Consider the following 15438-nt stretch of genomic DNA (forward strand, 5'->3'; position numbering starts at 1 on the left):
TTACGGTGGCATTTGCTCGTCATTGCCGGTATCAACTGGACGCCGAAGGCCAACGACTACACAGGTAGAAGAGTGGGCATAGCCATGCACCGCAATGATCATAGTGGTTATTAAGCGGCATGTGTGCACAACTAAGTGTGGGCACGGTGACACAACACAGCATGATGATAATGTGTCGCCAATAAGTACATATCCATGTATGGGCTCAACGACATGGTGTGGTGACGATGAGGTCACAGGTCAGCTACCTGCGAATAATTACGTCGTCATAGGGGGACAATCGGTGCACCACCAACAATATAGGATTTTTTTTAAAAATGGATATTTTATCCCTCAAAAATTAAAATTATACTATATGTCCTTAAATTTAACTTTGATAATTATACCCTTTAGTAATCAGATATTTCTATTATATATCCCAAGTAAAATTATAGTTTTGCCTATAAGAAATTAAAGTTTTTGACTTATAACATTAATTATAAATAGACTAATTTGATTTATTTTAATCAAATATTTTGATCGAACTTGATCATGACTATATTTTGATTATTTGACTAGATTTAGATTCAATCAATTAAGTTTTATTTGAAATTAAATTTTGATCAATTTTTGACTTTGATCAATTTTAATTTTCATGAGCCTAGTTGGTGAACGGTTGGCTCAAATCTATAAATCTAATTTGGGTATCTTAATTTTGGGTTTACCCAATTAAATAAGATTAACTAATATAAGAGTTTCATATAAAATTTAAAAAATATATAAATTACTATTTTTTATAAATTTCTCATATGACATATTGATAAAATTTTGTATATGATAAATAAAAATCTAATTATTGTTCTTTATATTTGTTTGGTTATTCATATGTATATATTTAAAATTATGAAATAATATTTATTTATTTTTATGATTTATCATGATTATAATAATAAGTTTTCCTTTATGCTGATTAATATTTAATAATTACTATTATTATCATTTTATTATTTTTATTATTATTTTAAATAAATTAGATTAAAATGTTTGATGAATATTATTTGTAACTCTTATCCCTAAGTTTTATATAATTAGTAGTTACTAAAGTGACTTAGAATGATAGGCATATGAGATATGAATTATAATAACTTTTATTATTTATAAAATATTTTTAAATTATTTATTATATTATTATATTGATTTTATAACCATCAAAATGCTTAAATTAATAATTTATTATATTAAAAAATTAGTTCTAAATAATATAAGGAAACAAATAATAATCATAATGATATATATAATTAGGAGATTTAAATAATCTGAAAGTAGAATCTACTTCGAATAATTATTTGATACAATAGGATAATATAGTTTTGAATATACTTGTAGCTTATGATTGTATACCAAAGGGAGCAATACTATTCCACATGTATATCAGACCTTTATAAATAATCTTATACAATACTAGATATAATAATATTACACTCAAAGGTGTAGATAGAGATGATATCCATAGTTCAATATTTACTTAAAAAAATTTAAAGAACTAATATTATTTTATTTTATTACAATGGTACTTTCTCCATTGCATTCTTATAAATATCCCTATATTTTTAAAATTTATTATAAATAACTTAAAACATATGTAATTTACATTGACTATGTTATATCTTAATCGAACTAGTTGAAAAAATCACAAACATAACTACAAGTTTAAATAATTAGAATAAATGATCAAAAAAGGTCTAAAGACTCAATTTTATGATAATTGCTAATTATATTTAGATTTTATTATAGTATACAACTAGTGCAATGAATATTAAAGATTAATTTAAATTTATTAATAAAACATTAGCTAATATATTAGTGAAATAATTGATTAAAATTCTGTATAAATGTATTTGAGGGATTTAAGATTATATTCTGAATATGATTGATAAAATTATATGCTCAAGAATATTAGTGATGAATATAATTGAATCTTTTCTCATATAATTTATTCTTAATTATTTTTTTAGTTTAACCCATTTATAATTTACTATAATAAAATTAAGGATAAATAAAAATTAAATGAACTAACTAGTATATATGTATATGAAAAATTAAGACCAAAATAAGAAAGACTCACAATATTTTTGACACCATTTAAGTTGTAGGTAATAAGAAAAGATTGAATCATAATTTATCAAATAAATCAACTGAGTTTATAATTGATATATAAACTAATAAAAAAAATTTATTATAAAGTGCTACTTCTATAATGAGAAAGGTCACGTGAAAAATTAGGGTTCCAAAGGAAAAAACATAAGTATGATCTTTGTATGTTTCGAATCAAATGTTATAGAAGTCTTTTTTTTTTATACTTGTACTTTAACTCATGTTACCAATACTAGAGATTCATTTTAATATGAGAATTAAAAGAGTATAAATTATTTATTGTTATAGAGAATCATCTTAAGGCAAAAGTAATAATAAATGATACTTATTGCTTATGCTTAAAGATGATTCGTTTGATATTATATTTCTATAATTCTATAAATTTTTTAATCTAGAATTATCATGATATTATTTCTCTTTTGGTGATTGTAAAATTAGTATATTTATGATTTCATAAACATCAATATTTAAATTTTGTTTGATAGTTTGTATAGGATTAATATGAACCTTGAGTTAATAATGATCCTATAATAGAGTTTGTATAGGAATGAAAAGTAGTTTCATGAATTTCTTGAGATTATATATGCTTATATTTGTGGGTCACTTTATATTCTTTATTTTAGTTAATAGAGATATCTTATCACTTTTATATATTACCTATTGAAATATGACTATTTAAGACACTTTTATGTATATATAAATCAAATCAAGAGATAATTAGATAGAAAAATTAAAAATTATCAAGTCTAATATGGATGATAAATTTTATGGTACTTATGATGAGACCAATCATAATTCTAATATTTTTGCTAGATTATTGAAAAAGTGTAGTATTTGTACTCAATATATTTTACTAAATGTGCTATAGTAGAATAGGATTATTAACATATAAAATTATATTCTTAAGGATATAGTAAAGAGCATGAAAAGTTATTCTTTTGTACCTGGATCAATGTAATGAGAAACTCTAAGGATGATTATATATATCTTGAACGGGGTTCCTACTTAAGTCAATTTCATCAACCTTTTTTGAGTTATGGACTAGTAGAAAATTTAATTTAAGATATATATATATATATATATATATATATATATATAGGATTGAGATATAAGTCTTTAAATCATATAAAAAGAAATGAGATTCAAGAATTATTCTTGAATATTTTATTATTTATCTAAAAAAATTAAAGAGATATATTTTATTTTCTAATTAAAGATAGTTGAATATGATAATATAAGATTTCTATAAAATAGTAAATCACTGAAAGATTACATATCTTGGAGAATGGTGAAAAAAAAAATACTAATCAGAGATTACATATCTTGGTAGTAGTTTTCAGATTTGATGATGATATATCTACAAATCAGATAAATATTTTCTGAATGATATCAAAGAGTGCACATCATAAATTTGATTTATCATTATTTAATTTTAATTTTTAATATTAAATATGTTTACATAATAATTCAAAGGGTACATATCGATTTTTATTCTTACAACTCAATTTTGAGATCAACTAACTCTACTCTTCATCCCATCCAGCGTCTCCATCAAAATCACTTGCGGCGTTGCTCGTAATCTCGCACTCATCTTATCCGTAGACGTGGAGGTGTATCGAGTATAACGAGACTTAAATCGTTATACTAACCCGATGGTACTGCCACAAAGTCGATCATTCGGTGTGTCAGGGCTCATAATTCGACATCACAGTCCATTGTGGGGACAAACTAATGTTGCGGCATTGGCACCGGTCGCTGTCTCTCTCACCGAGACTTGAAAACGCAAGCACATATGCAATCTCATTAAAATATTACGTTCTGTTCTGTTGTTTTTCCTTTTGTTTTTTAAATTAAAAAAAGGATTGATTATTAGGTGAATAGAAAAGTGGGACAGTGTGAGACTATTCTCCCTTTTGTGTCAAAATCAATTTTCTTGGAGAGATTAACTTAATTGTTTGCAATAAATGAAAAATCGCAGGCACTCAGCAGCTTAACCGCGGTAAACAAAGAACCCCTGCGACGAATAATAGAACTACTTCTTTTTGTCTATTTTCCTTGGCCTTGTTCTTCAATCATTTTGCTACTAATGACAACAGAGTAGTAAATATTATATAGAATGGTCTTTTTGCCTATGTTCCTTCGCCTTATCTTCGATCAAGTCCAAGAAACATTTGTGGGACGTCTGTGATGCACAAGGCAATCAGACCAACAACAGCAACATCTGTGGGACGTTTGAATAATAGTACTACTTCCATGAGAAAAAAGAGCTTGCCACAGAAGATGACGACGATCCCCAACGGAGCGCGCAGGAAACAAAGAACCCCTTTAACAAATCAAGAACTTGCTCCACTCTAGCGCATGAAATCCACCAATAATGCTCGACCAAGTCTGGGATCGTGCCATCCTCCAAGAAGAAAGTAAATGGAAGAAAGAGAAGGAGAGACTGAAAACAGTTTGTACTGCCTTCACCAGTTTACAACCAGCACGAGTTTTGTGTGCTCCGTCCCTCAATGGGCAGAAACCTCCTCGAGGGTCGTTCCCGTGCGGAGGTGAGTACCAAAATTCCAACCACCGCTTCCCGCTGTATGCTCTTCGCCTGCATGCGACCTACTGAGATCCGGATGTCCGTACCGGGATGCAGCTACAGCGTAGGATCCGAGCACGAAGAACAAGACGAGCAGGATGAGCGAAAAGAGCTGGACGTTGGCAAGCAGCTCCCCTCGGACCTGGTTGTCATGTGAGTGGCAGGCGATGTCATTGCCATCGAGGCGACAGCCCTCGGGCATCATGGGACCATAAAGAGTGAAGGCTGTTTGGTAGAACCACAAGCCCTGGAGAGTGATTGAGATTGCGTTGGTGAGGTCCGCCGCGAAGCTGGTGGGGAAGAGGGCACCCGCAATCGCAGAGGCGATGCAGAGAGCGACGAGGAGGACGAGCAGGAGGTGGTAATAACCCTCCAATCCCTTGTGAGTGGTTGAGTGGAAGTAGAACAGCAGATACTCCGAGCTGAATGCAGCAGCACCTATCAGGCACAATGCCCCCTCCGGCAAACGTAAATACCTGTCATTGGAGTATGGTTTATCACTGTTAGCAAATACAATATATCAACCAGAAATATGATGCCATGGCATCGAAGAAGTCTCAAAACCAGCTTCTAAAGCAAATTGTCTCTGATCACAAGAAAAGGTGTAATAATTATTATTGCTGAAATTTAAACCTTAAGAATTTGCCATCAACACTGACAAACATTAAAAGAAAAGATAATGTCATTATCGCATCTCTTTTCAATCTCATAAAGGTATTCCAATCATAAAGAAGGCATAAAGTGACCGGCGGATTCTTATCAATCTCCAGAGAAGTTCTGAATTGGGACATTACAACTGCATGCAACACAACCATCACCCCGTAATGCTTAGACATGGCAATGAAAGCGTAGAATTTATTCCCCAGTCTGGAATCCTAACCTGTTATGAACACCTATGTCTCCTAAGTGCACAAAAGAAAAAGAAAAATACTTGACGGGCTTGAGCTATTCTCGGACAGCTCTGCTTCTGACAACGCCAATAATGTTGGGGGGGTGTGTGTTAAGACCGGACAAGGACATAAATTTCATTGTCCAATGCAAAGCAATATAAGCCACAAACAGCTCCGGGAAAAGCGAGGCGCACAAAGTGCCACGAGAAAGCAATCGAGTCGGATAAATAAATCAACGAATCCAATGCATTTAGACTTTCATTTCCTTCTCCCTACCATCTCTTTGGTCAAACAAGTGTAGACAAATCAGGCTTCCACTGCTGCGTTGCATCTACAAGAACCAGATTTCCACTGGACCACCGTCCAAACTCACTATCTATGACCCAGTCTATGGTTTCCTCGAGTCAGTTTTAAAGATATGCACAGAGGAAGACGAAGGAAGATAAATCTGACCTGGTCTTCTCGGAGACGAGGGCGAGGGCGCCGTAGACGAAGAACATGAGTAGCATGCCACCGTGCTCGAAGTCGTTCATGTGAGCGGGGTTGAGGATCCGCTCGGGACCGACGAACCAACGGAGGTGGGTGGAGTAGAGCAGCTCCACGCACATGTCGAGGAAGGCCCCGCCGGCCACCACGTAGAGCTCCAGGTGCCGGGCCTTGCCCCGGCCCACCGGGCTCCACGCCCGAACCCGGAAGGCGCCCGGCGGCTCCGACACGTACCGGAACACAGAGCTCCACACGTGCCACACGCCTACCACCAGGAACAGGCTGCCCGGCAGCACGTGACCCTTGAACGATCCCATGTACGATCAATCGATGGCAATTATGACCTAATCGTCGCCTCACTCGTGTGACCGACCCTCCCCTCCCCTCCCTTCCTCTTCCCTTCCCTTCCCTTCCCTTCCGATCCACCCGTGGATCTCCGACGAAATTACAACGGAACCCACCGACTCGTTGACTCCATACGGATGAGATCGCGATCGTCTTCTTCCTTCACAAGCTTCGTCCTGCTCTAGAAATAAAGAACGTAATTATCATAAATAAAAGCGGGAAAAGAAAAGGTAAACCAAAATCATCAGAATACCGGAGAGAGATTAAATGAACGAACCAGCAAAACAGTCATACGATTTTGGAAGAGGAAAAAGGGAGGAAAAGGAGATCCAAACTAAACATGAGTAGGGCAACGTGTTTCTTTCCCTACTTTTGCTCTCTCACTTTCTCCGACACCGGCAGAAACAGATCCGATTAGTGAACTAGAGTTGGAGAATTAGACTAAGATTAGGTCTCCTCCTCAGCTTTTCATTCTCTTTCGGGTTTGGGATGGGAAGGACGTACCTGGTGAGTAAGGGTGCGTGTGGAGGTGTTAGGGTGGCACCGCCCTCAACCCGAGGAAATGATTGCGATATCAGAAGAGGCAAAAGGCGTATTATTACGGGGGGCGACGAAAAGGAAACATAGGTGGTCACTATCTTTTCTTAATCTCGATCCTTCCTCGCGCTCTCTGGATTGAAAGTGGTTCAAAGGGGACGAAGAGACAAGGAGTGAAGGGGGCGGTGCGGCGCTTGCTGCTGCGTTGCTCGGAGCTACGGATCTGGAGACGACGACCAAAGGTTGAGGACGATCTGATGATGCACGAACGAAGGAAAAGGAAAAAGGAAAAGATAAAGGAATGGCTCGTATTACCTTCTACATCTTATATATATTTATTTAATTACCATCTTATTTATTTTATTGGAGACGGATTCTTTGGATTAGGAAGACAGGGGCAACGGCGACGTCAGGTTGAATTGGAATTGGTAGGTTCCGTTCCTGCGTGGCTGGCTGCGTCCCGTGAATGACGCGCCCGTCACATGCTTTTAGTACTAGATGTGGACTTCAACCATGCTGCCTTCCTGTGGGCGTGCCGATTGGTCATGTTCGGACAGCCGAGGCTTTCTCCCCACCAGATATCCTCGAGCCCAGATTACAGCTCTCAACCACAAAGCCACCACCAATCGTCGTTACAAGTTGCACATAAATAATAGTATATGCATTAAAAGAATCTGGCAATATTCACTGCAATTGCCTGGTATTCTGTCTTGTTACGGTAAGTAACTTTTTAAGCCGTGGCCTCGGGGCCGACGCGGCTCGGTTCTGGGGTCCGGATGTCGGGGATCTCGGGCGACGTCCCTCGGGGTCTCCCTGCGGTAGGGTACCGTCGTTCGGGTCGGCAGTTCGGGTCGGGAGGAAGCTCCGCCGCAGTATCGGGAAGAGGCGACACCGTCTTCGCACCTGCACACAGGTCGGGTCGGGGGCTCGGCCCGACCCCTCCGACGATCAAGTTAGAGAAAGATGTGGAGGGGGTTTCGGAGGAAGAGAAGCAGAAGTGCTTTCTAGTGTCTGTCCTCCCCCCTTTGTTTGGGACTTGGGGGTATTTATAGAGGAGGCTGGATATTACCTGACGTGCCCGTTTGCAAGGGCAGGACGGTACCGTTGGTGGCGTCTGACATTGCCACTGGGGCTGCATGGGAGGCCGAGCGGCTGCAGGGTATGGCGAGCCTTGGTTGATGTGCTCCTGTGCCTCGACCGAGCACACGAGGTCAAAGCTGAGGTGGTTGGCTGAGGGCTGGTGACGTCGGCAAATGTCGAGTCTGTGTCAGTGCTTGCCTCCTCGGGTAGTGTGTCTACCTGGCGTGCTGGCTCGTGTCACATCGCCATTTTTACCCCTATCATATGCCCCCCTCCCGAAAGGAGCTATGCGTCGGTTTTTGCATGCGGGGAGACGATGCATGGCTTCTTACTTCAGGTGGGCTGATCGCGCGAACGTGTCTCGAGCAGTGCGAAGCCGAGGTGCGCAACTTAGTCAGGAGGCCGAGCAGGGTTGGACTCGGGGGCAATGGGACTGATGAGGGCAGAGGAGCGCAGCGCAGGCGGGCTGGCCGTGCGGGTGCGTCTCAGGTGAAGTCAAGGGTCGAGGAACACAACGGGCGGGGTGACCGCGCAGGTGTCTCGGGATGGCGTAGAGCCGAGGGCCGAGGAACACAACTGGCGGGGTGACCGCGCGGGTGTCTCGGGATGGCGTAGAGCCGAGGGCCGAGGAACACAACAGGCGGGGTGATCGCACAGGTGTCTCGGGATGGCGTAGAGCCGAGGGCCGAGGAACACAACTCGCGGGGTGACCGCGCAGGTGTGGTCTCGGGGTTTATGGAGCCGGGGGGCACGACGCGGGCGTACTGGCGGCACTGGTCTGTCTCGGGAGCATGGAGCCAAGGAGCACGACGCAGGCGGGGTGACCGCGCAGGCGTGGTCGCGAGGGTCATGCGACCGAGTAGCACGATCAGGCGGGCAGGACGCGAGGACGTGGACTTGGGCACCATGCGGCCGAGGTACACGACAGAGGCGAACAGGCCGCGCCGAGGTAGATCTCGGCAGTGATAGGCCGAGGTGCTCGGTGCGGGCAAGCTGCGACCGAGTGACATCGCTCAGAGGGGCAGGCCGCTCTGAGGGCAGAGTGTGGCCGAGGGGTTCGGCGCAGAGGGGCCGACCGCGCAAGAGCTTCTCGGGAAACATGGTGCCAAGGAGCACGACGCAGGCGGGCAGGCCGCGCAAGTCTGTCTCGGGAACATGGGGCCAAGGAACACGGCGCAGGCGGGGTGACCGCGCATGTGTGGTCTCGGGATGGCGTAGAGCCAAGGGCCGAGGAGCACAACGCAGGCGGGGTGACCGCGCAGGTGTGATCTCGGGATGGCGTAGAGCCGAGGGCCGAGGAGCACAACGCAGGCGGGCAGACCGCGCAGGCGTGTTCGCGAGGGCCATGCGGCCGAGTAGCATGACGTGCGTCGGGCTGACCGCGCAGGCGTGGTCGCGAGGACCATGCGGCCGAGTAGCACGACGCAGGCCGAGGGGGTAGGCTCGGGCCGAGAGAACTCGGGCGGGCAGACTGTGCAGATGTGAACTCGACGATGAAGGGCCAAGAAGCTCGGCGCAGGCAGGCTGCGACCGAGTGACACCACTCAGGTGGGCAAGCCGTTCCGAGGGGAGCTCGGCAGCATGTGGGCGAGTCGTGCGAATGCAAAAAGGAGTGGGGTTAGGCTGAAGCTAACCGTGAGCCGAGAGGCGATCAGGCAAAAATGGAGCTTTCGCTTGGAAGAGACTGAGGGTCTGGCACGAGGGTTACGCCGAATAGCAAACGCGGGCGCTTGACCGCTGCTACGGGGCCCGTCGCCCAGAGTCACTCCTCTTCCTTGCAATCGCCCAAGCTTCTGCCTCGATGTACCGGTGGGCTCGCTGGAGCATATCTGGTACTGTGGTGGGGGGTCGCTCCACGAGGGACCAACAGAGTCTGGAAGGTCGCAAGCTTACCATGAACGCCTGCACCAACAAAGAGGGGTGAGTATCCGGTAAGCTCCGGATTTGCGTGGTAAAGCGATCCACGAAGCATGAGAGGGGCTCGTCCTCTCTTTGTTTGAGTCCGAGGAGTAGTGCCGCGGAGGGCCTCGGCCGGGCATGGGCTGCGAAGTGGAGCTCGAAGTCCTTGGCGAGTTGGCCGAAGGAACTGATTGTTCCAGTCTTCAGGCCGGCGTACCACGTGTGGGCTGGACCCCTGAGGGTTGTGGGAAACGCCCTGCACATTAAAGCGTCAGACGTTCCATGCAGCGCCAATTGGGCACGGAAAGCGGCGACATGATCTGCTGGGTCCGTGGCGCCGTCATATGCATCCAGAGAAGGGAGCTGGAAGTTCGGGGGAACGACGAGATCTCGTATCTCTGGTGCGAATGGAGATCCTTGGTGTGAGTCCACCCCAAGCTCTCCCTCTGAGTTGTGAAACTCCTTCTCCAGTTCGTCGAGCCGCTGACTGAGACGACATAGCTGGGCTCGCAGGGAGTCTGTTGATTCCGAAGATAACACCTCGGGCTCCGAGCGGCCGCTCGGGTTTGTCCTTGCTGGATCCCCGAGTGGGGTCGGTCTGACCCGAGGAGAGGCGGAAGGCTCCAGAAGCATCATGTGGGCCCGAGCGGGCGGCTCTTGTTGCCGTAGCGGCTGAGTCATGAGTGGGGGTGTCGGTTGGGAGATGAGCGGGATGATGGTTTGCACCATATCCGTCAGAGCTCGGACTTGACGGGCGAGGTCGTGAAAGGCCTCGGACGACACCGGCAAGGGGACGCTCGGAGCGCCCTCGGGCGGAAGCGGATCCAGACTGTCGACTGAACGCCAGCCACGTTCAGGGGTCGCGGGGAGGTCGTCAGGATCAACCTGAGGATCCCTCGACATTCGGGCCCTCCTTCTAGCGCCAATCTGTTACGGTAAGTAACTTTTTAAGCCGTGGCCTCGGGGCCGACGCGGCTCGGTTCTGGGGTCCGGATGTCGGGGATCTCGGGCGACGTCCCTCGGGGTCTCCCTGCGGTAGGGCACCGTCGTTCGGGTCGGCAGGTCGGCGGTTCGGGTCGGGAGGAAGCTCCGCCGCAGCACCGGGAAGAGGCGACACCGTCTTCGCACCTGCACACAGGTCGGGTCGGGGGCTCGGCCCGACCCCTCCGACGATCAAGTTAGAGAAAGATGTGGAGGGGGTTTTGGAGGAAGAGAAGCAGAAGTGCTTTCTAGTGTCTGTCCTCCCCCCTTTGTTTGGGACTTGGGGGTATTTATAGAGGAGGCTGGATATTACCTGACGTGCCCGTTTGCAGGGGCAGGACGGTACCGTTGGTGGCGTCTGACATTGCCACTGGGGCTGCATGGGAGGCCGAGCGGCTGCAGGGTATGGCGAGCCTCGGTTGATGTGCTCCTGTGCCTCGACCGAGCACACGAGGTCAAAGCTGAGGTGGTTGGCTGAGGGCCGGTGACGTCGGCAAATGTCGAGTCTGTGTCAGTGCTTGCCTTCTCGGGTAGTGTGTCTACCTGGCGTGCTGGCTCGTGTCACATTTTTACCCCTATCATGTCTGTAATGATCAAAGCGTCCCGATATAAAAGCTGATATTTCAATCGTAAAATCACCCAAATTAATATGTAATACCATTCTGCACAGAAGCTATCCAGCTTGTAGCATATTTATTTAATTGTTCTTGTAATACAATCCTTATAAAACATCACAAAACATAGTGATACTGATCCTGCTTGAACACACCAGGGAAGTTGTTTAAACTTGGATACTTTCTCCTACTCAACACGGATATCTGGGAGGAACACAAGCAACGCAGAGTAAGCTGAGAAGAACACAGGAGCTGGAATCTTCTCCACGACATGTCCGATCCTTGGCACTCGCTTGCCCGCGTTCTTTGTCACGATGGTCAGCGCGGGCGATGCCAGACAAGCAAGAATGATTTTATTCACCATATATATGCGCAAATCTTTACTCGTCCATTCCAAAATTGTTTCATAGAACTCATTCTCGTTTATTTCAGTTTTGGTCTTCCTGTACTCCTGCATTTGTAAACAACCACAGGTAAGTTTAAGCAAGAAATGTTGTAACACTATTCAAATGATCTGATTCCCAATAAGCAATGTGCTACTGTCATATATCTGTTTTGTTATAGACCTCAACTATTGCTAGGACATCAACCATGAGACCATGACAAAGGAGGCCTTCCCTCACTGAGATATGATATTAACATGTTTCATTTCAGTTCATGTGAGCGGTAAGTTCATAAGTAATTATAGAAACACTTAAGGTTGCAAATGTAGATGCATGAGCATTTTACCCTATGTTGAGGAACTCATTTTGTTCTTTCCCGGTAATTAATTGACTCTCAGGAATTTGTAAAGAAATGTCACGTTACTGGCTCTAGTGTCCTTGCAAGTTTGCAGAACTACATAAAACATTCAGAAGATGGATATTATGATTGAAAAACACTACCACCAGGTCTATACGTTTCTAACTCCATATGTACCTCAACATGCTATATGATCCTTTTGTACCAATCGACAAATTTTGACTTTTCAGATACTAACAACAGAAACTTTGCAAGTGCTCCATTATTCACAAGATTCATCGGTCATGAAGATATGAAATTACACCGTACTTTTTCTTTGTCAGCAATAGCCGATGCAGATGGAGGTTGCTTATGAGGACCGAGGAGATTCTTGTTCAGAGAGCTGCAATTTAAATCAACATAATAACATACTAAAACCATATTCTGAAAATACTTTAAAAAAATTTAGGCAGAAAGGATACAAAAAGCTTACTCAAAAACCCGTAATGTTGCAATGTGGAGCTTATCCAACGCCATGAGTGGCTTATTACCAGCATATTGGTTAAAAACATGGCTACATATTATCTTCAGATGCCACTTACCTGCATCATATAATAGAAAGACATGAATTTCAACACAATCAAATACAAGAATAATGATTACAGGCTACCTCAATGCAGAGTAGAACTGCTCACCTATCTATGTATTATAACTTGTTATTTTGCACATGTATTTACTCTGAACTTGACATTGTGCCTTCACAAACTGGTCTATAAACAGAGAAATTATAGTGCCAAGAGGCGTTCATCAGCAGAAAGAGAAAAATACAGTTAAAATGCAAATCTTGTTAGGACTTCATTGTTTGAAGATCTTTCGAGAATTGAAAAGGTCTGGGAAAGAAAAGTCGACCAAGTTTGAGTTATGATTTAGCAACATGCAAATAAGTATGCATGCCATGGTCATACCAATTCATTCCATCCCAATTCCTTGCTTGTAGAGCAAAGTGAGGAGGAAAAAAAAGGGAATAAACTGGCTTGAAGTTCATACAATGTCAGGGGGGTCCTGACTGAAGTCTGATGCAAACAAATTTGTTAAAGAAGACCTAGCAAAAAGAAAATTAAACTGGTGTTGAAAATTGGGATAGTTAATGTTAGGTTAATCAAGAAAAAGAACACATTTATGATTTCTTTTTTTCGATGAAACAACCAAAAGCGATAATGCCCATATCTCATTTCACATGCTGGGACAACCCATTTTGGTCACTTATAATAGATTGACATGTTATGCAAAGAATGGCTGAGAGTAGAACTATTCACCAGAATTCTTTATCATTCTACCACCCATTGTAAGGCAGTTGGCACCTCACGGAGCTAGTCTATCATCATCCAACCTTCCTTTAGTAAGAACACCACCATACGAAAGTTCCCCAGCCAATATTCTGACATATCCATAGCCTTATCACAGTCTCCACCAAACGCATTAATGCCATACATATGACTTTGCTATGATTTATATTGAGGTCAGCTGATATCTCAAATTAGTATAAGATGATTTTGAGGTTTCTAATATAATAATCATTTGCATTGACAGGGAGGTGTGAGAGAAGGTTTCGAACAACTTGGCAGCTATTCAGTATATTTTTCATATTCAATTGAAGGATGATAGGTTAGAAACTGGATGCATTCGTCCTGTTTCTAAGGCAATGGAAGGGATGTAGCTGCAATATGCCCGACTTTGAACACGAGTTCAAAATGACCAGCAATAAGATTGATAAGTCACAGAGATAATATGCTATTGCAACATAGAAGGTGCAAGGTCTTAAGTGGAATAATCCAATAACTCACAAAGTCCTAGTTTGTTGGTCTTCCATATTATAACAAAGAACTAGCAGATTATATTATAAGCGTAGGCATTTTGGTGATTGTTAGGGGCTAAGATGAACTGGAACATGCATGCTTTTTCACTTTGATAAGTATTTCAGCATACTGCAATGTCTTATTTAGAACAATTTCATGTGAACGCCAACAGGTGTATCATCGTTTACAGAATCACTGAGCCCACACAGAAAAGACCAACAATTGATGAGAAAAAAATTTCACAAATTGGTGGTATTTATTACCAGTTAGTCGTTGTTGATGCAACATTTTCATGATATCATCGTGTTATAATACGATTATTGTAGACGTAATGATGTTATGGAAATGTCTGAACGAATTAAGATCTCTCCCTTCAGCCAATCTCCGTCGGCTCTAATAATATCACCCTAAAGAAGTCCCAACTAAAACAACCAAAAACGCCAGGAAATCGACGCTGGAAACCACACGCACATTTCATCAAACAACAAGAAGGAAAGAAGGGAAGCGTCACTTGCCTTGGACCCTCTCCCATAGTCCTTTGAGTATTTGAGCCATGGACCGGTTCCTGAATTCACCCTGCACAGATCCTTTGTTCCATGAGTCGGGCGAAGAGACGCGGCGCATATAAATAGTTGGACGGGGCGTCAGAGAGAAGCGGTCAGCATCGTCTTTCCTTCTGCGTTGGGCAAAAGCTTTTCCTTGGCCCGGACAAGGGAGAATCGGATGCTATTGAACTCTCGCGTTCGTTCTGCAAAACAAAACGCTTGATCGAGCCCTCTCCGTTTATTCCTTGCTCTTGTTCTCAGTAATCAAATCGGAATCTACGTTTGCTCGGCTGGTTGTCTTCGAAATACCATTCTCAAGCTGCTATCGCCACACAGATACATGGAAGCGTCGAAGAAGTCGCCCGAGTACTTCCGTCGGGGTGACCCACCTCACAGGGCTCTGCCTTCTTTCCTACCGCCTTCTCCAAACCCCGTCCCGGCCCTCGCGGCCAAGCCCCAGCCTCTCGCTCCTCGTATCGTGTTCCGACTTTTCCTTACGGCTGCTGCTGCCGCCGCCGCTGCCGTCTCGTTCAAGTTGCCGTTATAAATTGTTCAAATTAAAAAAAAAAATCTTGTCAAAATATTTATTTGAAAAGATGATTTCTTATTTTGATAGTTATTTTTGAAAGACAATGTCTTTAAAAAAATTTATAAATAAATATTTGAGAGTAAATTATGAATATATCTCTTTTATATTTTTCTTCTTTATTCTCTAAGTGGTTGAATTAGATATTCTCTAATTTCTCTTTGAAGATTCTTTATTATTTG

General features: G+C 43.1%; 2 protein-coding genes across 4 annotated transcripts; both read right to left on the bottom strand.

The window, feature by feature from the left end:
- Positions 1-4364: 4364 nt before the first annotated feature.
- Positions 4365-7287, bottom strand: LOC135597685 (uncharacterized). Of its 3 annotated transcripts, XM_065090995.1 has the most exons (4): positions 6943-7287; positions 6716-6860; positions 6061-6614; positions 4365-5193 (listed from the first exon to the last, which is right to left on the bottom strand). In XM_065090995.1, exons 3-4 carry the CDS (start codon positions 6408-6410, stop codon positions 4641-4643), a joined length of 903 nt encoding a protein of 300 aa, XP_064947067.1. In that variant the 5' UTR covers positions 6411-6614; positions 6716-6860; positions 6943-7287; the 3' UTR covers positions 4365-4640. The 3 variants fall into 3 exon arrangements, with proteins under 3 accessions (XP_064947067.1, XP_064947066.1, XP_064947068.1); XM_065090994.1 differs by lacking the exon at positions 6716-6860; XM_065090996.1 differs by lacking the exon at positions 6716-6860 and having other exon boundaries at positions 6061-6619.
- Positions 7288-11585: 4298 nt separating this feature from the next.
- On the bottom strand, positions 11586-14888 carry LOC135596668 (uncharacterized). Its single transcript, XM_065088729.1, has 4 exons — positions 14641-14888; positions 12763-12871; positions 12600-12672; positions 11586-12000 (listed from the first exon to the last, which is right to left on the bottom strand). Exons 1-4 carry the CDS (start codon positions 14747-14749, stop codon positions 11737-11739), a joined length of 555 nt encoding a protein of 184 aa, XP_064944801.1. The 5' UTR covers positions 14750-14888; the 3' UTR covers positions 11586-11736.
- Positions 14889-15438: the final 550 nt, after the last annotated feature.

The sequence above is a fragment of the Musa acuminata genome, chromosome BXJ1-11 (assembly GCF_036884655.1).
Source record: "Musa acuminata AAA Group cultivar baxijiao chromosome BXJ1-11, Cavendish_Baxijiao_AAA, whole genome shotgun sequence".
In the NCBI taxonomy this organism is placed as follows: domain Eukaryota; kingdom Viridiplantae; phylum Streptophyta; class Magnoliopsida; order Zingiberales; family Musaceae; genus Musa; species Musa acuminata.